At 49.8% G+C, this 24370-nt stretch overlaps 1 protein-coding gene across 7 annotated transcripts in view; it reads left to right on the top strand.

Moving 5' to 3' along the window:
* The window catches only part of LDB3 (LIM domain binding 3), a 56507-nt gene extending 33069 nt beyond the window's left edge, over positions 1-23438 (top strand). For all 7 annotated transcript variants that reach the window (XM_040970448.1, XM_040970449.1, XM_040970445.1 and 4 more), the window contains 5 exons: positions 5476-5908; positions 7142-7322; positions 7889-8009; positions 14222-14337; positions 21716-23438. In XM_040970448.1, coding sequence (XP_040826382.1) covers positions 5476-5908; positions 7142-7322; positions 7889-8009; positions 14222-14337; positions 21716-21805 — 941 coding nt within the window. In that variant the 3' untranslated portion in view covers positions 21806-23438. The remainder of the gene's footprint in view (positions 1-5475; positions 5909-7141; positions 7323-7888; positions 8010-14221; positions 14338-21715) is intronic.
* Positions 23439-24370: the final 932 nt, after the last annotated feature.

The following is a 24370-nucleotide window of genomic DNA, read 5'->3' as shown; positions in this document are numbered from 1 at the left end:
ACATCTGATATCGCCAGCCTAACCCCTCTGAGATGAGGACTCATACCCATGTCTACCTCTTTTGTAGGCAGAGTCAGGCCTTGTAGGCAGAGCTTCCCACGGGCTGTTTAAGGAACCTTAGGAGGGAGTCTTCAGCAGGTGTTTTACCAGGTGGTGGTGCGGAGGAAGTCCCCAGGCCCTGGTCGCCCACGTTGTCCCATAGCACTCAGGCCGCTGGGTTTGGTCTCCCTGGCCTCCTCTCACTGGAGTGCCTCTAGCAGGGCAGGGCTAGGGTGGAGTTCCTCTGCTATGTGCCCTTGACTCAGGCCCAGCCCAGAGGAGACGCTGCTCAGCCACGGCACAGAGAATGAAGGCATAGACAAGTGCATGAGGGTCACACTATTGGAAAGGGGACAGCTGAGAACAGGCAGAGAACGAGCCATGAGCTGTGCATTGTGAACACTCAGGGACAGAGCGCACAGGGTTCCCAGAGCGGTCCCTTGGTGCCCACTCCACCAGTGGGCAAGACAGTTTCGATGGGCACATCCTTTTGTGCCAAGCCTCATACTTTTAACACAGGAGGGGGTCTTCAACAAATGCCTAGAAGATGAGTCTGGAAAGATGAGTATGGAAAAAAAGTCATGAATTTTTAAAAAATTATTTTATTTGAAAGAGCTACATAGAGAGGAGGAGAGAGAAAATATCTTCCATTAACTGGGTTTACTCCCAAATGGTCACAACAGCCAGGATTGGACCAGGCTGGAGCCAGGAGATAGAAGCCAGGTGCTTCATCCAGGTCTCCCACGTGAGTACAGGGCCCAAGCACTGGGGCCATTGTCCACTGCTTTCCAGGCTGATTAGTAGGGAGCTGGGGCAGCCTGGACTTGAACTGGTATCCACAGGGGATGCTGGCACTGCAAGCTCAGGTGGAGGTGACATACCACAGCGCCAGCTCTTCTCTCCCTGTTTTCCCTGCTCTCCCTGCTCTCCCATCTAATTTTTAAGCAGATCTCCTGTTCTAGGGCAGATTTAGGTCTACAGCACAATGGAATGAATGTACCCTGAACATTACCAGGCCCTGACAACTGGCATGACTTTGCCATCCACTTGCTTCAGGGTAAAACTGAGGCTACCAGGAAGTCAGCAGCTTGTATGGCAAAGAATGAGGGGAGAGGGACAGGGAAGGCTTCTCTGTGTCACCCAAGAGGGAGGTCCCAGGGGGCCCTTCTCCATAGCCAGAGCAAGGAAGCTCCCTGCCTATGGCCTGGACCAGGTGCCAGGACATACTGCCTCCTCTGCTTCCCAGGTGGAGCGAAAGGAAATACAGGCCAGGGAAGGAGAGTAGGGTTGTGCTGGAGACAAAGCTGCTGTCCCCTGCTCAGGTGAGCAATTAGACCCTTCTGGCACGTCCGTCCCCCATTGCCCATCACCCAGTGGCTGTGCCAAGCGGGCCCGCCAGGGGGCGGCAGGACTCCAGGGGCGTGTGCTCACAGCTGGGCAGCCAGGTCCGCCCCAGGGCCTTGGCCTCCTCCTTCCAGGCAAGGGCCCAAGCAGGCTGCCTGCCAAGACAGTGCTTGAGCCTCAGGCCTCCGTGCTGCGGTTCCCAGGCCGCATGCAGACGTTAACTCATTCCTGCCTGCAGCGAAGGAGGCGGCCCTGCCTCCCTCCATCTCCCTCTCTCAGGCCAGAAGAGTTGAAGTGGCATTCAGGGCGGCTAGCCAATAGTGCCAGCTATAAGCCGAGGGCTCCCAGCAGCAGTCTCTCACCCTCACCCTCCCGGCTGAGGGTGTTGTTTGCAGCCCAGCTCCTATCTCTGGCGCCTAGCCTGGGCTCCCTCCAAAACCTGGACCGTGGGAGGGGTGGCTGGGTGGCAGGGTGGGGGGGCGGGGAATGGGGAGGCCTTGCTGGCCTTGCTTACTCTCTGGTGCTGGGGTCTCTGCGGGTTCATGCAGCCACTGGGGGAACTTGGAGCAGTCACTTTGGCCTGTGGGCCAGAGAACCGGACTGGGCCAGGCCGGGCCGGGCCGGAGTGAGTCAGAAATCACATTATTTAATTACACCTTGCCAAGGCCGCCGAGTGCGATAGGGGCCTTTTGAACTTGCCAATTAGAGATGAAATACCGCCTTCTAATTTGGACGGGTTTAATTCCGTCATGCAGAAATAGCAGCAACCCCCGGGGCTCCTAGAGGAGCAGCAAGCAAATGACGTCTCCCTCAGAGCACCTCAGTGAGGCCGGGCCTCGCTGGAGGAGGCGGCTGTGGTAGGTATGCCTGGCCAGGGAAGTGGTTCAGCAGGGATCCACATCAGAGCAACTGCCTGAATGCCAGTCCCAGCTACAGATCTCTTCCCGGCTGGGTGGCTCTGGGTTGGTCCCTCTTGTGTAAAAGGAGCTAGCAAGTGAATGCCTCATACGTGGCTTAAAATAAAGCTCATAGGGATGTAGGCAAACCTGGCCAAGCCAAAGCCAGAGCCAGGAGTCTCCTCTGGGTCTCCCTTTGGCAGGGGCCCAAGCAAGTGGGTCTTCCTCTACCTCTTTTCCCAGGTGAATTAGCAGGGAGCTGGGTCAGAAGCAGGGCAGCCAGGACTCAAACCAGTGGCTATATAGGATGCCAGCATCACAGCCAGCAGCCTTACCAACTTTTGTTGCTACACCAGCCCCTTGCGATGAACTTTTCACGTTTTATTTAGATCAGTTTATTCAGAATAGCGCTTCAGTGTCTAATCAAAATAAAATCATTACTAGTGAGGTATTTTTATATTCTTATCAGTGTGCATTTCACACTTAACACTAACCATGTTTCAAGAGCTCAGCAGCCACCAGGGACAGCAGGGGTTTAGGGTGTTCTAAATCTCTTCTTGTAGAAAACATCTTTACCAAGAAGAGGTGGAAGTTCCCTCGGTGTGTACTAGGAGGGTGAGGTGGCTCTGTGTGCCGCTTCCTGTTCCCGGAGTCTCCCCTGTCCCCAGCCTTCTGAGACTTACCTTGCTCTGGGCACTAGAGAGCTATGCCAGGTCCCTAGGAGGGGTGAAACCTTTAACACTTCACACATTTACAAAATGCTTGCACTAGGTCACTCCAGGAGGTCCCCGCCACGCCCTGTAGGCAGGTAGAGGTGTCCTGCATTCCATCAGCACTGAGTTATCTGACTTCAGGGTGTCGCCTCACCCCCTCACCCCCTCACCTCCCATCTACCTGGGCTGGGCTTCTCCAGGTGAAGACCAGGTAAATCTGAAAGCTTTACTGTCCTCACATTGGGTGACACATTGTGCCTGGTGCTAGGCTCAACACTTTATTTTCATTTTTATTAGAAAGGTGGAGTACAAAGACGTCTTCCATCCACGGGTTTGCACCTCAGACATCTGTAAAAGCCAAGATTAAATCAGGTAACGCTAGGGACCAGAAACTCTATCCAGGTCTCCCCCTACGGATGGTAGGAAGCTGAGCACTTGGGCCATCATCTGCTGCCTCCCAGGGTGGACAACAGCAGGAAGTTGGGTGGGAAGCCAAAAAGCTGGGACAGGAGTACCAAGCAATGGCTTTAGCTGCTAAGTCCCACTGCTCCGCCAGCACTTCGAGTTTTTCATTTTCCCTTCGTCTTCAGAATAATCCTGTGGGAACTGAGATCTAACAAGGTCAAAGCACATGCTGCAGTATGTGCAGTCAGTACGAAGTCTCCTGTTGAAAATGACCGCTCATGGGCCTAGCACAATGACTCAGTGGCTAAATCCTCACCTTGCAAGTGCCAGGATCCCATATGGGCGCCAGTTCAAGTCCCAGCTGCTCCACTTCCCATCCAGCTCCCTGCTTGTGGCCTGGGAAAGCAGAGGAGGTCAGCCCAAAGCCGTGGGACCTTGAACCCGAGTGGGAGACCCAGAAGAGGCTCCTGGTTCCTGGCTTCGGATTGGCTCAGCTCCAGTCATTGTGACCATTTGGGGAGTGAACCAGTGGATGGAAGATCTTTCTCTGTGTATCTCCTTCTCTCTGTAAATCTGATCTGCCTTTCCAATGAAAACAAATCTTAAAAAGAAAATTTTAAAACAAGAAAGAAGAAGAAAATAATACCTCAGTGACACAATGCACCAGGGTTTTCTGGAAGATAGGCTCACATTCTATACGGAGGAAGCCAGGCACTGGAAAGAATCAATTCAGAGCTTCGCACTGTTCCATTCCTGGACAGCCCCAGTGATCTCATGGGCAAAGGGGATAATGCAAGGACTGACTCAGACAATCTCCCATGTGGCTTCCCCACCCCTTAGCAAGTGGGAGGAAGATTCCTTAGGGAGAAGGTTTTGCTTCTAGAAGCCAACATCAGTCTCAGAATGACTTCCAGGGGGCAGGGCTGTGTAGGCTTTCACCCCTTTGTACATTCACTGCTACGAAGGCAGGCCTAGTCCCTACCCACCCCCCAGCTCTGAAGGATGGGTACATTGGAGTGCAGCATTGGAGTGCAGGCTCAGATCCACCCTGGGGGAAAGAGGCCACAGGTGGGAGCAGAGTCCATCTGCCCAGCATGCGCTTAGGAACCAGGGTGGTGGGAGGAGGCTGCCCCACGTGCTTACTGGAGTTGAGGATCAAGGGCTCCTTGGCAGGCTGTGAGCTGGGATGGGGCAGCTGGCACCTGCTGTGCTGGCAGAGGAGACTACTGGCTATTGTGTATCATTGGATGAGACAAAGCGAGGGCCCCATCCAGGAGGCCACAGAGTGTCCAAAACAGTTAGGTTTTGAGGATCCAGGTCTGAGAGGGCTGTGGTTAGTGGCTGGCTGTAGTGCTCCTTTCATACTGGGAGACCTGAAAGTGTTTCCATGCTCAGGGAACAGGAGAAGGTGGCACCAGAAATGGGGCAACCAGCGCATTCTCTTCTAGCACCCTTGCTTCCAAAGCAGGCTTAGTCGGCTGCTCAAAAAATCTGTGTCCACCAAAGAGACGTGCATGGGGTTGCAGGGATCCCCCAACACACACCAAGAGGTTGCATCTCTGCCCAGGCTAACACTGACTCCTCCAAGACATCCTGCCCCCACCCTCTGCCCAACCGACCTAGGATGGAATCCCCTCCCCCACCCTCACTCTCCCTGCAAGTCAAGTCAACCTGAGTTTCAAGTGATTGTAGCTAAACCTGAACTGGAAAACCCAATATCAAGGGGTCAGCTTTGTCTTATTGTCTGGCCTAGTCTGGGTTCTACAAGTGCATTTCGAAGCATCTTTCTTGCAGTCGAATCTGACCTGCCCTACTCCCACTGCCTCTCGCACAGACTAAGGGCGGACAAGGCCTGGGAAGGCCCACCATGCATGGGGTGGGTGTTTATACCCACATTCCTCCCCAGGCTGTCCTGCACTTGGTCCTCATCATGAAAATCTTGGTATCAAGAAGTTCAAGGGCATGTCTCCCCGAAAACACTGGAGCTCCTGCTGTTTTGCAGCTCTCTGACTAGGACCAGAGACAGTGGAGAGAGCAGATTTCTGATGCGTTTTTCTTTGGGTGTTTTTGCCTTGCAGTGCCAGCAGCTACCTACAGCCCGTCGCCAGGAGCCAGTTACAGTCCAGCCCCCTACACGCCCTCCCCTGCCCCTTCCTACACTCCCTCCCCTGCCCCTGCCTACTCCCCCTCCCCAGCGCCAGCCTACACCCCCTCACCTGCCCCCAATTATAACCCTGCACCCCCAGCAACTTCAGCAGCAGGCTACGGTGGGGGCACCCCAGAAACTGCCAGCCGTCCCCCCTGGGTGACAGATGACAGCTTCTCTCAGAAGTTTGCCCCTGGCAAAAGCACCACCACCGTCAGCAAGCAGACCCTGCCACGGGGGGCCCCATCCTATGCCCCTGCAGGCTCCCAGGGACCCCCTCTGGCCAGGGGCACCGTCCAGAGAGCTGAACGCTTCCCAGCCAGCAGCCGGACTCCACTCTGCGGCCATTGCAACAATGTCATCCGGTACATGCTATTGTGTCTCTGTGCCAGGTGCTGGGAGGCAATGATGCTGGTGCTTGCCCACTCTGAGTCCTGCCTGCCGTTATGGAGGCAACTGCCCCAAGTGCTGCCACTCTTCCCTACCGTGTTTAGGGGTGGTGGTAGGGGGATGGGAGCACACCATGAGATCAGAGAAGAAAAACTTCAGCACAGCACACCCGTGCCAGGAGCTCCCCCTGGGGCTAAGGCTGGGTGCTGGGAATCTGCACTTTATGGAGCATGTTACAAGCTGGCTGACAGTGAGGGTTTTGACCCAGCTTTCCTTTCGAATGGCTTCTGGGTCTTTCCACAGACAGGCTTCTGAGGCCCAGGACCTTCGTAGGTGTCAGCCACACGAAAGGGAGAACAAGTCATTTCACACATAACAGCCAGGGGTGGTGAACGGTGCTTGTTTGCATACTTGCTGGGTGTGGGAGTGTGTGTTTATTTAAAATTAAAATGATATATCCTCATTAGAGAAGAAATAACAAATAGAGAAAAGCAAGAGTTAGCACACAAAATGCTCCCACTGTGTGACTGATTGGGACTAGACTCCCTAATTTGCATCCAAGTCTCCTGCTTAACAGCCCAGTGGCCTTAACTGCCCAGTGCCTCAATTTCCTTACCTGAAATGGAGTAGCATGACGATACCCATTTAAGATTGCCGTGAGGATTAAATACATTAACCCGCATGATTCTTCTTGTATAAACACTTAATCCATGTTAACTGTCAGCATTATTGTTCTTCTTTTTTTTTTTTAATGTATTTGAAAGGCAGAATGGCCACAATGGCCAGGGTTGAGCCAGGCTGAAGCCAGGGGCCTGAAACTCCATCTGGGGTGCTAGTATTTGGGCCATCTTCTGCTACTTTCCCAGGTGCTTTAGCAAGAGCTGGGTTGGAACTAGCACTTGTTTGGGTTGCCAGAGTTACAGGCAGTGGCTTCTGCCACTGCACCATAACACCAGTCATTATTCTTCTTAAATCCATAGTGGCCAGCTAAATTCTGTAATATACTCACCCATCACCTGCCATGGACAGGTGGTTCTCTTTATCATGAGCAATGCAACACTGAGCACTTCTTCGCATGCAGCCTTCTCCGAACTTCACAGTAACTGGTTGACAGTCACAGAAATCAGACTCTTGGGTGTTAATTATGAAATAATCTGCCTGCAGCTTTTGGAGCTGCCTCATTCCGTGCTGTTCTCTGTTTCCTCAAGGGGCCCTTTCCTGGTAGCCATGGGTCGCTCCTGGCACCCAGAAGAGTTCAACTGTGCCTACTGCAAGACCTCCCTAGTAGACATGTGGTTTGTGGAGGAGCAGAATAACGTTTACTGTGAACGGTGTTATGAACAGTTTTTTGCCCCACTTTGTGCCAAGTGTAACACCAAGGTCATGGGGGTAAGTGACTCCGCCCCTTGTCTTTGTCCCAGCCTGGATCAACCTCTCCTCCTCCCCCTCCTTCTCCTCTGCCTCCCACTCCTCCCCCTCCTGCAAGATCGCAAGGTCCCATCAGGAAGCCATGAAGTTGCTGCGAACAAAAAGTAACTCCAGTTCCATCCTTAGAAGGGAGTTGTTTGGCCACCAAAGAGCCAGGGATCAAATGAACTTGAAGCAAGAGATGATTATACGCCTATGCCACACAGCTTGTGAGACACCTGCAAAGCGAGTTCTTGCTTCATAGCCTGACCTCACCATGCCCCTTTAGAAAAAGAGCAGGGATAAGCTGGACCTCTCTCCTGGGTTGTACAGGAGGATCCAGTTACCATAGCATATGTGAAAAGGCATGGAACTTGGATGCAACCAGCCTGCTACCCCCCCGCCCCCTGCCGGGCCTTTTCTCAGAATGCCCCAGGCCTGCTCCCTCCTGACAGGCTCAGGTGGTGGCCAGGGCCTCAGCGGGAAACCTTGTCCACTTCCGCCTCTTTCCTGGACCATTCTGTCCTGAACCCTGGCTCTTTCTCCAGGAAGTGATGCATGCCCTGCGGCAGACGTGGCATACCACCTGCTTCGTGTGTGCAGCGTGCAAGAAGCCCTTTGGGAACAGCCTCTTCCACATGGAAGATGGGGAGCCCTACTGCGAGAAAGGTAGGAATGTGCAATGCCATGCCAAGGCCCACCAGTGTGGGAGGGCACGGGATAGAGGCAGGACCTGTATCCCACCTTATCTGGCAGCGGGAACCCTCTGTGTTCCACACAGAAAGTTGACTGAACTAGTTTCCTTGCTCACTTGAGTCAGCTTTCCTGGGGTGGGGACAGAGTATGCAGCTTATGCGATCACAGATTGGCATCTCACAGTCACTTGGGCAACTGTCTGGGCTATCCTGATTGGAGATCACAAGGACTGAAGGACTGTGGTCCCAGGCCCTATGCCAGCATCCTCTTCAGGCTGGCTCAGTAGCCCATCCTGGTTTCCCATATGGGTGGTAGGAGCCCAAGCATTTGGACCATCATTCACTGCTTTCCCAGAGGGATGCTGGTGTTGCAAGGGGTGGTTTAACCTGCTCTACAACAATGCCAGCATCAATCAATAAATAAATGAATCTTTTTTTTATACTTGGCACTTTTTTTTAAATAAAAAATATCATAAAGGGGGCCAGCATGGTGGCTTAACTAGCCAGTCCTCCACCTGCAGCAACCAGCATCCCATATGAGTACCAGTTTGAAACCTGGTTGTTGTACCTCCCATCCAGCTCCCTTCTAATGTACTTGGGAAAGCAGCAAAGGATACTGCAAGTCCTTGGGCCTCTGAACACACATGAAAGACCCAGAAGAAGTTCCTGGCTCCCAGCTTTACACTGGCCCAACTCTGGCTATTGCAGACATTTGTAGAGTGAACCAGCAAGTAGGAGATCTCTCCATTCTTCTCTCTTTCTTTCTGTAACTCTTTCAAATAAAAAATAAATCTTAAAAAAAAAAAACAAAAAAAAGTGAGAAAGATGAAGACATTTCACTTCCTCGAGGGAAAAATCAAAACATTCCCCTGCTTATAATAAATTCTGAAAGAAATTTCGTGGGTTCCTACACTGTCGAGTTTTCTCTCCAGCTCCAAAGTTAATTGAATGACTTTGAACAAGGTGCTTAGTCATTCTGGGCCTCAGTATACAAAGCTATAAAAGAGAGAAGATAACATCTGGCTTAATAGTACTGATTGGTAATTAATAGAAGTTCTATTCTGCCAATGCAAGTTGCTGTTATTCATTTACTAAAAGCATTACATAACTCCCATCATTTGTGATAGGCCACAGTTGGTGCCTGGGGCTTAATGAGAAAATAATAAATTTCCAGTGTCAGTGCTGCCTGTCTCTATATTAGAATACCCCACTGTCCTTCTCCACCCTTCCCCCAGAAAACAACCCCAACAAACTTTCCAAAAATGCTATTTTGAGTAAGAAAGTGCGGGAAGGAGATGGCAAAGGGTTGTGATGCCTCAGTCTGTTTTCTGTGGCTCTGACAGAGACTGGGTCACTTAAACAGAAGGGAGGGTCTGCCTGATTCCTGGTTCCAAAGGCTGATACATCCAGGTTGTGGCACCAGTGAGGGCCACAACCCTCTGCTTCAATCTATGGCAGAAAGTGGAAGGACAGGTCATATACAAGGGGTGGCCCTGCCTTCTTTCTTTTCTTTCTTTCTTAATATTTCTTTTTATTTGAAAGACAGATTTACACAGAGAAAGAAAGACAGAGAAAGATCTTCCATCTGCTGGTTCACTCCCCAGCTGGTCACAGTGGCCAAAGCTGAGCTGATCCAAAGCCTGGAGCCCGGAGCTTCTTCCGGGTCACTATTGAGCCATCACGCCAAGTGTCAGTTCTAATAACCTGCCCTTGTGATTACTGATCCAGCCCAAGAAATCCAGAGCTCACCATGCATAGTCCATAAAGGGCACTGATCCCCCTAAAGGTCCCACCTTTAGGGTGGCCTAAAGCCACAATGGCCATCAAGCTTCGATGTGACTTTTGGAGAGAGACCCACCATATTGACAATGGCACAGGTGAAGACAGTGGGCAAACAGACTTCCTATCAGATGCAGGGACCATGAGAGACCCACGTGAGCCTTCTCCAGGCTGTGTGACTGTTGACAAGGCACTCAACTCTTCTGGGTCTCTGTTCCCTTGCAGAGGTTCATCTTAGCAGAGCACCTGTCCAGGGCACATGGGCAACATGCATGGATCTGTGGCTGTCTGTGGAGCACAGTTTGAAACGCACTTTCTGTGGTGGATGTTTGACCAAGCAATTAAGATGCTGCTTAGGGCAGCCGAGTAGCTGGGTTTGAATCCTGACTTCTCACAAGTCTATCTTCCTGCCATTGTGCACCCTGGGAGACAGCAGGTGATGGCTCAAGTGGGTAGATTTCTGCCACCATGAGGGAGTCCTGAATTGAAGTCCTGGTTCCCAGATTCAACCTTACACTCCTTGCTGCTGCAGGGACTTAGGAAAGAAATCAGCAGATGGGAGAACTCTGTGTGTGTGTGTGTGTGTGTGTGTGTGTGTGTGTGTGTGTGTCTTTCTGCTTTTCAAAATAAATAATCATTAATTTAGAAATCGAAATAAATAAAACTCACTTCCATAAGCAATGGAAATTGTTGATGCTTATGGCAAGAAAATAGCACAATATAGTTTGTGCTTTATTGAGAAATTGTATTTATTTATTCACTTACTTGAGAAGAAAAAAGCCAGAACAGGGAGAAAGCCTTCTGATCTGCAGGTCTACTCCCCCAGTACCTGCCCAGGTCTCCCAAGTGGGTGGCAGGACCCCAGCTACTTGAGCCATCACACTCCCTCCAAGGTCTGCTCCAGGAAGCTGCAGTCGAGAGAGCTGGCTCTGAAATCAGAGCAGGCATGCTGATACAGGAAGTGGGCATCTGAACTGCTAGGCCAAACACCCACACATAATTTCTGTTTTAAAAAGAGCACACAAAATTCAATATGTTTATTGGATGTGAAAGTAAAGAAAGGAGGACTAGATGATCCAACAGTTAGGTAAAGTCAAGCCTGGAAGGGTTTGTTTTTTTTAAAGATTTATTTTTATTATTTTTTATTGGAAAGGCGGATATACAGAGAGGAGAGACAGAGAGGAAGATCTTCCATCCGATGATTCACTCCCCAAGTGAGCCGCAACGGGCCGATACTATGCCGATCCGAAGCCAGGAGCCTCTTCTGTGTCTCCCACGCGGGTGCAGGGTCCCAAAGCTTTGGGCCATCCTCAACTGCTTTCCCAGGCCACAGGCAGGGAGCTGGAAGGGAAGCGGGGCTGCCGGGATTAGAACCGGCGCCCATATGGGATCCCGGGCGTGCAAGGCGAGGACTTAACCACTTGCGCCACCGCGCCGGGCCCAAGCCTGGAAGGGTTTGTCTGCCTTGGGATTGATAAATACAACCACATCACCCTGAGGGGATGTCACCAGTGTCCTGCCATGAGACTTTGTGCTTGCTTCTTAAGCTTGTCATCATTTCTTAAAATGAGTTCTGAAAAAAAAAAGTATTTATTTATTTGAAATTCAAAGATAAAGAGAGAACAGACAGAGAGAAAGAGATAGTCCAACTGCTGGTTCATTCTCCAACTGAACACAACAACCAGGTCCTGGTCAGGTGGAAACCGGGAGCTGGGCACTCCATTCTGATCTCCCTTATGGGTGACATGGGCCCAGCTACTGGAGCCTTCATCTGTTGCTCTCCCAAGTGCATTAGCAGGGAGCTGGATGGGAAGCAGAGTAGCCAGGGCTTGAACCAGAGATTCAATATGGACTCTAGGTTTGCAAGTTGTGGCTTAACTTTTGCTGTATCACAACACTGGGCTTATCATTCTTTTTCATTATAATTAGAAAAAAAAAAGGCCATAGTATAAAAGTCACCATCTTATGCTACTTTTAAGTGCTCAGTTCAGTAATGCTAAACATATTCACCTTGTTATAAAGCAAGTCTCTAATACTACTTTCCAGAAGAAAGAGCTACATACAAGTGAAATAGAACAATATTTCTCTTCTTGTGACTGGCTTAGCATGATATAATCAGGCTTCATCTTCTGAGCGTCAAGGATGAATTCCAGGTATACACAAGACTGACAGAAGCATGGTTTCACGGGGTACCGCTCCATGCCTGGATTACTGAGATTCAGTTAGGTTTGGGAGTCAGAAATGTTTCTCCAGCTGTGGTCCCAGGGCCATCAACATCAGCCTCACCCAAGAACTCATTAGACATGCAGATCTTCAAGCCTCACCCCAGACCTGAAGAATCTGAAACTCTGGAGTGTGGAGCTCAGCAATCTGGGTTTTAACAAACTCCCCACATGATTCCAGTGGTTTTGGAAGCATTGCTCTCAGAAAACAGTAAGTTCTCTTTCAAACAGAGTGTCTGTGAATTGATGGATGGAAAACCTTTTACCATAGCTATAAAATCCATTAAATACAAGGGTATTAATTCAGTGTGGGACATAAGCGAGAGAGTCAAAGAAAATTACAAAGACCTACAGGGAGAAATCAAGGAAGGAATAAATAAACAAGGAGCTAGATGATATGCCCAAAGGGAAAGGCCCACGCACTGACTTAATTCAACACCAGTGACAATCCCCTTTCGTAGAATAAATGGAGTAAAAATAGCAACTTTCAAAAAACATATTGGGGTCAGACTTGTGCTGTTTTTAAAATACTTGTTTGTTTATTTAGACAGCAGAGTGTGAGAGAGACAGAAAAATCTCATCTGTTGATTTACTCCCCCAAATGCCTGCCACAACCAGGGCTGAGCCAGACAGAAGCCAGGAGCCAGGAACTTCAGCTGTGCCTTCCACGTGGGTGGCAGGTTGCACTACCAACTTCTAAACAAAGTGACAATTGTCTAGATCATACAGAATCAAGTTTAAAACAGAGAAGTCAATCAGTAAACGAGACTAAACATTCCAGAAAAATATTCTTGCCATTATAAGAGCCTCGTCTGTGAAAAGCCAGCAGAAGGAATCACTGTTGACTAGGGCTGTTTCAACCATTCATTTGCCTGTTCATTTATCTTCTGTCAAACATGTGTTGATCATGCGTGGAAGTGAGCCCAGCAGGATCTCTGCCTTCTAGATCCTCGTGCAAACCCACCAGCATGGGTGGGTGACAAGGTGGTGACAAGTAGCCTGTACACAAACAGTCAGGAGATGGCGGGTGGGTGGGGGAGCGATAATGGTGACTGGGTGAGTGAGTGGAAGCAAGCCAGGATAGGGAATGGATGGATAAAAGAGTGGGTAGAAAGAAAGAGGGAAGAAAAGGAAAGGAAAGCCTTCAGGAAGGCCAGCTCATCTCTCTTGTTTGAGGTGGGGGGATTTTCTGGAAAGAAACCTGGCTCAGAAGACTGCAGAAATTTCATCCTGCAAGCCCAGAGTCTGATTGATACAATCCTGGGAAGTGCAAGGGAGGGCACAGGTGTGCGAGAGACTGATGGGGAGTGATGAGGAAGAAGTGCACAGGTGTACAGGAATTGCCCTCAGGTGGAAGTGGCCCAGCATGTCCTGCTCGCTGACAGCCTGCCCGGCTCACTGAGCTGGATGCCAGCTGTGGCTTTCTGAAGGCAGCGGCACAGCATCTCCTTGGTCCTGGGAGAGAACTTGAGTGTTCTCCAAGAGAAGGAGGATCAAATCTGAGCAGAACAGAGGAAAGCTGGCATTACACAAGGTCTAAACAAGACTTTTTTGAGAAGTGTAACTTATCAAAGCCCAGTGGCCAACAGCTGAGGAGCTGAGGCAGTGGAAAAGCAGGGAAGGGAACTGCGCTCTGGAGCCTGGCGGGCCTGGTGTGAGGGAGCCTCCCCAGTCGTTCTGCTCATTTTTCAGATGGGAATAGCCTCTTTTCACAGAGCTGCTGTGAGGATTCACCAAGAGGTAGCAGGCACTTAGAGCCCGGCTCCCTTCCTTCCAGGCACTCAGTGGAGACTGAGTGAGAGCCCCCTGGTATGGCTGGTGTGCACCGAGCCCTGCACATTGCTCCGTGGGTCTGGGTCTGGAATGATTCTCACGGTATGATGAGAAAGTTGACACCCTGAGAAGTCAGGTGACTTATCCCAGGTTTGAACAGTTTCATTATCAATCCAGGGTTGAGTCCAGCATTTCTTTCTTCACCAGCACAAGGTGGTGACAAATTCCAGGACAAAGTATGGGAGAAGAAGAAAAATACTCTTGTATTTTTGACACCAAGTCACCTGTTTCTCCCACTGCTCCCAGCCCATTAACTGGGATGGGTTGTCCTGGTCTTGGGTCCATGTGCCTGGGCTGCTCCTGCCTGCCTGCGTGCCCAGGAGCCCAGTGCTCACTCTGCCTTTCTTTGCAGACTACATCAACCTGTTCAGCACCAAGTGTCATGGCTGCGATTTCCCCGTGGAGGCTGGAGACAAGTTTATTGAAGCCCTGGGGCATACCTGGCATGATACCTGCTTCATCTGTGCGGTATGTTTGTAACATCTGAGAGAAGGGGAGCAGGGGAGGAGATGACCAGCCCTTGACATCTCTTGCAACTCTAACACTCTAATATGGTTTTCCAGTGGGTCTATTTAGAGACAGAAGTGAGAGAGTGAGACCTCCCATCCAGTAGTTCACGCTCCAAATGTCTACAACTGATAGTAATGGCCAGGGCAAAGCCTGGTGTTGGGAACTTAATTCAGGTCTCACGTGTGGGTGGGAGGGACCCAAGCACTTGGACTATCCGCTGCTGCTTCCCAAGGTGCACATTATCAGGAAGCTTGGATCCAAGGTAGAGCTGGGACTTGAACCCAAGCACTCCAGTATGGGATGTGGATCCCCAAATGTGGTGTCTTAACCACCGTGCCAAATGCCCACCCCTCTGATCACATTTAAGGTCTGGAAAATACCCTTATGCCTTGATAGTCCGTCAAAGTTTTACTGCTAATAATTATTCATAAATAATATTGCCTTGTTACTTTCCATTTCATTATGGACAGCAGAGTGTCCTAGGATTTGACATACCACAAACTTGTCTCACCAGCAAAACTCTTAATAGGCAGGGCAGCAAATGATGCCTGGGCTTACCAAGAGGGCAGGTGGCTTCCTGTGGTTATGCATTGCTTCAGATACAATGAAATGAGTCAAACGGTTCTCTCCAAATTTTCACCATGAACATGAACTTGGGGCCTATTGAAGGATCATATGAAAAACTGACAGTTTCTCTAAGATTTTATTTATTTGAAAAACAGAGTGGTAAAGAAAAAGAGAAAGAGATGTTCCATTCATTGACAGACTCCTCAAATGGCTATAACAGCCGGGCCTGGGCCAGACTGAAGTCAGCAGCTAGGAACTCCATCCGGATCCCTCATATGGGTGGCAGGGCTTAGGCACTTGAGCCGCCTTCCTCCTCCTCCTCCTCTTCTTGTTTTTTAAGATTTATTTATTTTTATTGGAAACTCAGACTTAACAGAGAGAAGGGAATCTTCCATCTGCTGTTTCACTCCTCAACTGGTCACAGTAGCCAGAGCTGAGCCAATCTAAAGCCAGGAACCAGGAGCCTCTTCTGGGTCTCCCACGCAAGTGCAGGGTCCCAAGGCCTTGAGTCATTCTCAACTGCTTTCCCAGGCCACAAGCAGGGAGCTGGAACAGCTGGGATACTAACCGACTCCCATATGGGATCCTGACACATGTAAGGTGAGGACTTTAGTCACTATACTTCCATGCTGGGCCCTTGAGCCCATCTTGTCTGCCTTTCCAAGCACTTTAACAGGGAGCTGGGACTGAAGCAAAGCAGCAGGAACTCCAGTTTGCTCTCTGGCATGGGGTGCTGGCATTATAAGTAGCAGCTAAACCCCCTGAGCCACAATGCCAGGTCCCCTAAGCTTTTCTCTTGATAGAACTTTAGAAGGTTATTTTCCTCAGTGGTTCTACTGTTGATATGTAACTGTTAGGAAATGAGCCCTAGGTTAAATGTGTGTGAATTTTTTCTGCTGAACAGCCGGGTCATTGTTACTATGAGATTGGTGTTTTCGTTCTGAGGACTTCAGGTTGGGGTAGGTGTCCAGGCATGAGCCGACAACATCCAGACTCCAGGTTGGAGGAGGCTCATCATTGCCGACAAAACCCATCTCTGACTTAGATTTGGGAAAATCAGTGTGTTACTCTTGGTTTTTCAAGTGAATTAAAAGTTAATGAGGTTTAGTTGAGAGACAGAGATAGGAACAGATGGTTGCCTGCACCAGCTTGGGCTGGGCTGGACTAAAGCTGGGAGCTAAGAACTGAATCTGAGTGTCCCTCATGGGTGGCCAAGACAGCAGTACTAAAGCTGTAACCTGATTCAACCCAGGGTACCCATTACAGAGGAGAGTTCGGAGTAGAGTTGGGATGTGAATCAAGGCATTTTTACATGGGCCACAGATGCCCCAAATGCCCCCAGCCAGGGTATTAATGACTGGGCCAAATGACCGCCCCTACTATTTTTTTTCTAATTTTTATTGAGTGGCCCAACATAAATTTCAAGAATGTACAAAATATTTTTTGATATTTTAAGAACTCTCTGTCTGCTGGCTCACTCCCCAACTGCCCACAACAGCTGGGGCTGGAGCCAGGAACTGGGAACTGGTCAAGTTTCTCAAGTGAGTGACAGGAATGCAGTTACTTAAGCTATCACGGTGGCTCCTAGGATCTGCATTAGCATCCAGCTGGAGTCAGGAGCCAGAGCTGGGAATCAGACGCCATGTAGGACAGCAGTGTCTTAACCACTTGGCTAAACACCCACTCCCATCTGTGCAGTTTACACTTGAGAATCTGGTAGAGATGTTGTAAGACAGCCCTAGTCAGTGTTTCCTGCTCTGTGTCTTGGGTTTTATACTCTCCTTGTGCCAATGGCTTGGGAGGGCTGCCAGGACCATCTGATGGTTTAAACCACAGTTCAGAAGACCAAGGGTCTAAAACAAGATGCTGAGCAGAGGCAGTACTCTCTTCCTAACTCCTGGTGATCTCCAGCAGCCCTGGGAATTTCTCAGCTTTCAGATGCCTAATTGGCAGCTCTGCCCCATCCTCATGTGCTGGCTGCCCACTGTACATTTGGTCTTTGTGTGGACTTCTCTGCACATGTGTTCCTCCTTATCGGCTCACAGGAGCGCCACCATAGTTCATCTAACTCTCCATCTGGATTACGTCTGCAAAGACTCTGTTCCCAAATAAGGCCATTGTGATGTCCCTGTGCTGAGCAGGTTACAGGTCATGAGGATTGGGGCTACAGCATGCGCTCTTGGAGAGACACAGTCCCTCAGCATTCTGAATCCCCAGGTCTTTTAGCAGATTTTTAGTTACCTTTTAGGTCCTTGAGATGCCCCTCCTCCAACATAGTTTAGATATACTGCCCTGCAGGTTGTTCTGTGCACAGCCCAGCCAGGCATAGCCTGCGGTTCTCTGACCCCTACACCCAAGCCGTGGCTTGTCCGATCCTGAGACTCTGCCTGCAAATCTGGTTTTCCACCTTCTTTAAGGATCCCCTCACCCCCCAAGAAAAAAAATTTGGAAGCAATGCAGGCAGCTAGATGCCTTGAAAATAGGCTGTTCTCCAAGGGCAGGCTGGTGAGAGGGCAGAGCTGCATGGAGAAGGAGCCCTGGCCCAGAGGAACCTGGCCCACTCCTTCGAGCCTGTTCTGTCCAGCTGAGAGTGACAACAGCATTCATGCTGGGAAAGACCAGGAGAAGCACTAAATCGCAAGTAGTTCCTGCTGATTTCCTGAGCTACAGAGAATGGAATCCAGTTCGGCGGGGGAGGCCTGGAGCAGTGGCTAGCAGATCCTGTCCTTCAGAGAACTGGCATGGAGGTCTAAGGCCTATATGCCTCCCACTGTCCCAGGATGACATGGCAAAACAGAATGATCTGGAAAGAAATCTTTTGATTGAAAAACTAAAATTTTTTGTCATCTGTTTATCAGTTTATATTCCAAATCACTTTAAAAATTTTCAAAGAATTTTTTTTTTAATTTGAAAGGCAGGGTTAGAGAGAGAGAGAGAGAGAGACCTTCCATCTACTGGTTTGCCCCACAGATGGCTACAACAGCTGTAGCTGGGCTGGTCTGAAACAAAAATCCAAGAGCTTCTTTCAGGTCTCCCATGTGGATATAAGGCCTCCACTGCTTTCCCAGGCCTTTATCCGGAAGCTGGATAGGAAGTAGAACAGCCAGGACTAGAACTGACACCTGTATTGAATGCAGGCATTGCAGGTGGCAGGTTAAATGTGCTGTGCCACAGTGCTGACCCCTCCTAAGTTACCTTTTTATCTTCCCCAAGCCTCATTCTCCAGCTAGATCCCAAACTTCTGTCTTCTGGGACTTGTTTCCCAGTTGTCCCCAGCAGCCTGTTGCAAGGTCTGATGTGTTCTTTCTTCATTGCTGATAGAATTCCTGAGTCAGGATGGCATTATAGAGAAAAGAGGCTTATCTAACTCACAGTCCTGCAGGTTCCAGGACATGACAGTGACATCAGCGCAGTTCCACTGCCCATGTTTCCTCCCTACCAGCTCCCGCTGTATCACATCATAACAGATAGCAATGGAGGGAGACCAGGCAGGTTGGGGGAGCCATCACCAGACAGGAAGCAAGAAATGGAGACCTGGTAGGGCAGGACTCAGGATTCTCTGACAGGGGTCTCTCTCAAGGACTGGCTGGGATCCCAGGAGAAGCTGCCTAATCTATTTATTGGTCATGTCCTTAATTGACCCATGACTTCCATCAGGCCCCACCTTAAAGGTCCCATCAACTCCTGACAGCACAAAGTTGAAGACCCAGTGTCAGGGAGACAAACCACATCCAAGCCATAGCACTGGGCCATCAGAGACCTGCCCCTGGGGCCATCACAATGCCCAGTGTCCCTTTCCAGCTCTCTTGGGGTGAATCTGTGCTCAGTGAGTCATGTCCAGTCTGGAAGGGTGCTTTTCTAATCCCCACTGCTACCTGTAGATAGGGGCTCCATCTGCCTCCCTCCTTCTGAGGTCAGCATACTGAGTGTGTCCTCTGGCAACCTACCACACTGAGGGGGGACGCCTCTGTTCTGACCTCTACCTCCAGAGTAGTTTCATGTCACAGCCCCTGTTGGCTGGGGGCTCTCAGAATCAATCAGCACAGACCCAGTAGACAGAAAGTCCTACCTCTATGCTTCAGAAGCTCCGTGACATGAATAAGACATTTGGGCTGAGTCCAGCTTTTCAACTGTGAAATGTGAGAAAGGCATATCTATCCCCTAAGGTCTTTGTGAGAATTGAATGAGATTGTGTACAGAGAGCAGCGTCCTGCCTGGGCCATTGCAGCCTCAGATCAGGTCCCCAGTCTGGGATTGTGGCATAGCTGGCAAAGTTACCATCCGCTACTCTGCCATCCCATAAGGGTACCACTTTATGTCCTGGCTGCTCCACTTCCAATCTAGCTCCCTGCCAAAAGCAGCAGCAGATGGCCCAAATGTTTGAACCTCTGTCACCTACATGGATGGAGTTACAGCCTCCTGGCTTCAGCCTGTCCCAGCGCTGGCTGTTGCAGCCATTTGGAGAGTGAACCAGGGAATGGAGGCTCTCTCTGCCTCTTCCTATCATGTTGCCTTTCAAATTAAAAAAAAAATAGAAAATAAATATTAGTTTCTTTCTCTCTATGATATCTCCAGCTTCAAACTGTATTCATAGGTTATCATCATGGGAATATATAATTTGTCTCTTTTTTTTCATATATTTTCCTGTAGGGGTTTTTCTCTGTTTGATTTGTCTTCTTTCTTGGTGATATTATATTTGGAAAATAAATCATAAACAATTGCACCATAAACTTAATCATCTCCTTAAGGAAAGATTTGGTAGTTTTCCATTCGATTTTTAAAAGATCTCTTTCTTTTTAAAAGTTTTTAAAATGTATTTTACTTTGTTTGAAAGGGGGAGACAGAGAGACAAAGAGACAGACAGAGAGAGAAGGAGAGAGACACAGAGAGAAAGATTGCAAAAAATCTTCCATCCGCTAATTCACTCCCCAAATGCTGGTAATATCCTGGACTGGGCCTGGCCAAAGCCTGGAGCCTGGAGGTCAAGCCAAGTCTACATGTGAATGGCAGGGGACCGAATACTTGAGCCGTCACCTGCCATCTCTAGAGATACATGTCAGCAGGCAGCTAGCCAGGGCTTGAACAAAGACACTCTGACATGGTTGCAGGTGTCCCATGTAGCAGCCTAACTGCTGTGCCCAGTGCCCATCCCAGGTTTCCCATGTGGGAGCGCTCTCTCATTGCGTGTGTGTGTGTGTGTGTGTGTGTGTGTGCGCTCCTGCCTCCTGGCCGACTCTGTGTGACAGTGTCTTCCTTAAAGGAGTGACAGAAGCAGAAGCACATGTTCCCTTCTCCTGTGGTGTCATTGCTGTAAGGTAAGTCTTCAGAGTGGCATTGTAAGGCTGTAGGGTAGGCGTATCTCCATGGCCCTTGTTCAGTGCAGCCGACTGCCTTACAGAACACCTGACCCACCTGTCCCTAGCAGCTTACACATTCCCTTCTGGCACTGCTGAATGGGGATTGATTCTTCTTTTTTCACTTTTTAGCCTGAGTCATGGAAGGTTAAAGGTGAGAAGACATTGACTTACTCAATTTGCTAGATTATTAGATGTCTAGTGGTATCTATCTCCGGGAAGTTGAAATGTTTTTTTTTTCTTTCATTATTAGTGAGAATCATCTTTTCTGATCTATTGGTTAGTTCACTTGAGATGTTAATTCTGAGTATTGGCTTTTGAACTTGTACTGGTTTCTTACATAATGAAGATGAACTGGTCATAGATGAACTGGTCATCTTCATTATGCACGTTTCCTCTCTGTTGTTGCATGCTGTTCATTCAGTTCTAGTTCTTGGAGGGATTCACTTTTTTCTTTTTAGATTTTATTTTTTTGTGATTTTACATAGTTGAGAAGGATGCATGCCCATGTGAACCACTGATTAGGTTGGGGAAAGGTCAAGGAATATGGGGAAAGTGGATGAGATGATTTGTTTCTAGTTTTCTTTTTCTTTTTGTATCTGGGGGAAGAGGGGAGAGAAGGAGAGAAGCTGCGTTCAGCATCCTAACCCTTCAGTCCTGGGGATAGGGGACAGCCTCCCGATGTCATCCCAAGGTCCCCAGTGTGGAGCATGCTTGAGATTGCTGCTGAAGTGGCTTCGATGGTTCTGAAATGCTGTTGATTTCACCGCTCCAAGGATGAGGAAACCTTTCAAAGGTCCCTTGGCTGACATAGTCCACCTTAGAGTCTCCATTTGCCTAGATACTTGCTGCCCACACTTGACTGGGAGAGTTGTGTAATTTGTTCTGCCTTCCATCCTCTGCTATGGTACCAGATGTCCTCTGCAGGCCCGATAGACTGCCGCAGAAGGATTCACTTTTAAATAATCAAGCCCATATACCTTGTTTTAGTCATTGAGAGTTTACTAATGGAAGGTGGCATGCATTTGACCTAGCAGTTAGGCACTGGTTAAGGTACTTATATCCCATATTGGAGTTCACGGGTTTGAGGACCAGCTTCCCTCCTGTTGTCAGCTGCCTGCTCATGTGGACCCTTGGAGGTGAGCAACTGAGTTCCTTCCACCCATGTTCAAGCCCTGAGTTGAGACCCTGGCTTTGACTACCTCTAACTCCAGCCTTTGTGAGCATTTGGGAAGTGAACCAGCAGGTGGGAACTCTCTCTCACAGTGTGTGTGTGTGTGTGTGTGCGCGCGCGTGCACCTGGCTGGCTCTGTATGATAGTGTCTTCCTTAAAGGAGTGGCAGAAGCAGAAGCTTACGTCCCCTCACTGGGTGGGCAACCAGCCTCCCTCACCGCCGCTCTATTCTCTGTTCCAGGTCTGCCACGTGAATTTGGAGGGACAGCCATTCTACTCCAAGAAGGACAAGCCCCTGTGCAAGAAGCACGCCCACGCCATCAATGTGTAGGGGGCTCAGTGTAGCCTGTGCGGGCGAGACAAGACCCGCAGCTGCTCCTGCTGCTGGCAACAGTGGATTCGCAGTCTGATGTGTCTTTTTTGGGGGGGAAAGGGGAAGGAGGAAGCGATTGAGCCCCTTTGAAGTATAATTTTAGTCCTTCCTTCTGTACACAGAATGTGCATTTGCATAGTTCAGACTAGAAGCCAAACGAACATTCTCCACCAAACTAGCAATTAATCCAAGACTCTGTAGTGTTGTACTTCAAACGTTTAGGACAGAATTCCGAGACCTCCAAAGTGGCTCATGAACAACGACTTTCCCAAAGCCCTAACACCCTTTGCTGCGTCCTCCGTCTGTCCCGGCATGGGGACTGAGCTCAGTGTGGTTAGTTGGTCGGTCTGTCATTTGCTGAGACTCTGAAGCTGAGGTCTCCCAAACTCCTCTGGCAAACAAGAGCGAGTGCCAAACCCTCACTCGCTGCAGGTTATTTTTAGAGCCATAGCTGAGAGCTTGTTAGTTAAATCCGATCAGGCTTTCCTCACCAAAAAAGGAAGTGTTATTCCCCCGACCAGCTCTCGGAGCGACCTCTGTGCATCGGGCCTCAGACCCCGCACAAGCTGGAATTGTTGGACAGAAAGTCCTGGCGTGTCCACAGCACTGTCATCCAGCGGGGGCCACTCACTGGGCAGTGGCTTGAGCTTGGGGAGGGCTCCCTCTCTGGCCGTGAAGCACCCCTACATCCCTGCAAGGTTATGGTCCTGCCTCAGTTGTGCGGGGAGAGTGGAACTGGCTTCTTCCCATCTGGCTTTGTGGTGTGTGAGCAGGCATTGGCAAAGGGCTCTGGGTTGAGTATCCATGCATGTGTCTCACCCCCTCCCCAACATGCAAACCACCCCTAGTCTGCCCCAGCACCCTGGGCCCACCCCCAACTAGGTGCGTGGTCTGTGAATGGGCAGAGCCAGGCAGTGTTCCAAGAGGGTGGTGGCTCAAGAGCTCAGACTCTTCCTGATTTGCTGGCACCTTCAGCAGGAGCTAAGGAGCAGGTGGAACCTCTCCCCTTGCAGGTCTGCACTGTCCATCTCACAGGTCCATGGTAAACCCTGGGTGGTTGCTGGGAGGAACAGATGGACCAAGATCCATGCTTTGGCCATTTGGGCCAATATTTTGAGAATGTGTGCAACTGAGTCTTTTTATGGAAGTAGGTATGGGCCCGCGAGCCTCTCCACCGTGTCAGTGACCGTGGGAGCTGAGGTGAACGTGGCCCGGCTGTTGGGTTGCTGCGGAAGCTGCTCGGCTCTGTCCTTTTTAGGAAGCACAGTTACTCAGTGAAGCAGCTGTGGCACCAACGCCAGCTTGTGCATGGATGGCTCCTGCTTGGGCACAGCATCCGGGCGCCCTTCCAACTCTGCTACTCTCTCCTCACCCCTGCTTTTTTTTTTTTTTCCTGCACATTTGAAAAGTTTTACCGGAATGCATTAAAACTCTTGGCTTTGCTTTTCTGGGAACTGAGGCTTCCAGGAGACTACCAGTCTACTGGACTGGGGCTCTTCCCCCTGCGAGTGTGACAAGGAGGCAGCTACTTGTGTCCCTGGCAGGAAGCCTGCGTCCCCCACCTCCTCTCCCGCTCATGTGAAGCCACCAATCCCCCTCACCTCCCTTTCCCACCCCCAGGAGTACCCCACCCCCTCTCCTGTCCATGTGAAGCCACCAATCTCCCCCACCTCCCCTCCGTAGGTCTCCTGGCCCACAGCACCTCCTTACCTTTGGTGCTTGGAGAAAGTGAGGGCTAAGCATGGGCAGTCAGTCCACCAGTTAGGGGCACAACCTGGGAATTTATGGGGAGAGGCAGACACATACCTTGAAGCTGGCTGTTGTTTCTGAACAGTTCAGATGCTCAGAATCAAGGAGGCTGCTGACTGCACAGAAAGGCTCCAAGCAGGCTTGCTCCTAAAAGAATATGTCAGATGATCAGAGACCGTCTCAAGTAGAGAACAAACTGGTCCCCTGGAGTTTCCCCACTCTCTTTCTGAAGGTTACTCACACCTACCCTCCACAGCATCATTCAAACAGGTGTGGCCCTTCAGAAGAGAAATGAGCTCTCTGCAAGGACTGCTTCAGTGTAGTCCTTTCTTGAAGCAGCGTTTTCACATGTCAGACCTAGCGTGTGTGGATTTATTGGGATGCTCACTGAAGATAAACCATCTTAAAGGTGGCGGGAAGAAGAGGGAGTTGTGAACGTGCCTTGCTCTGTGTCTGCTGCATTGTCTCGAGTTCCAGATCGCCACCATGGATGTCATGGTGGGACCAGTGGTGTCCCACCAGACAGCATTCGTAACGCTCTGTTGGCAATGGGGAGACCACTCTGGATTTCCAGTTCTCCGTTCCTCATTGTTGACTTGAATTTAACATTTGTAAACAGTAACTTCTGGCCACTGAGTGACTCCCATCTGCACTGTTTGTGTTAGGAATCTAGCTTTTATAATGTTAACTTTTCAACCCCAGTACACTTGTGTTGGTATTTTTTTTTTTTTTGGTGGTGGGGGGTAAGATTTCAGAAGTGGAATGTAGCATGCT

The sequence above is a fragment of the Ochotona curzoniae genome, unplaced genomic scaffold, assembly GCF_017591425.1.
Source record: "Ochotona curzoniae isolate NIBS_2020 unplaced genomic scaffold, NIBS_Ocur_1.0 scaffold_4763, whole genome shotgun sequence".
NCBI lineage: Eukaryota > Metazoa > Chordata > Mammalia > Lagomorpha > Ochotonidae > Ochotona > Ochotona curzoniae.
The sequence above is the reverse complement of the archived record's forward strand: the minus strand, read 5'-3'. Positions and strand labels throughout refer to the sequence as shown.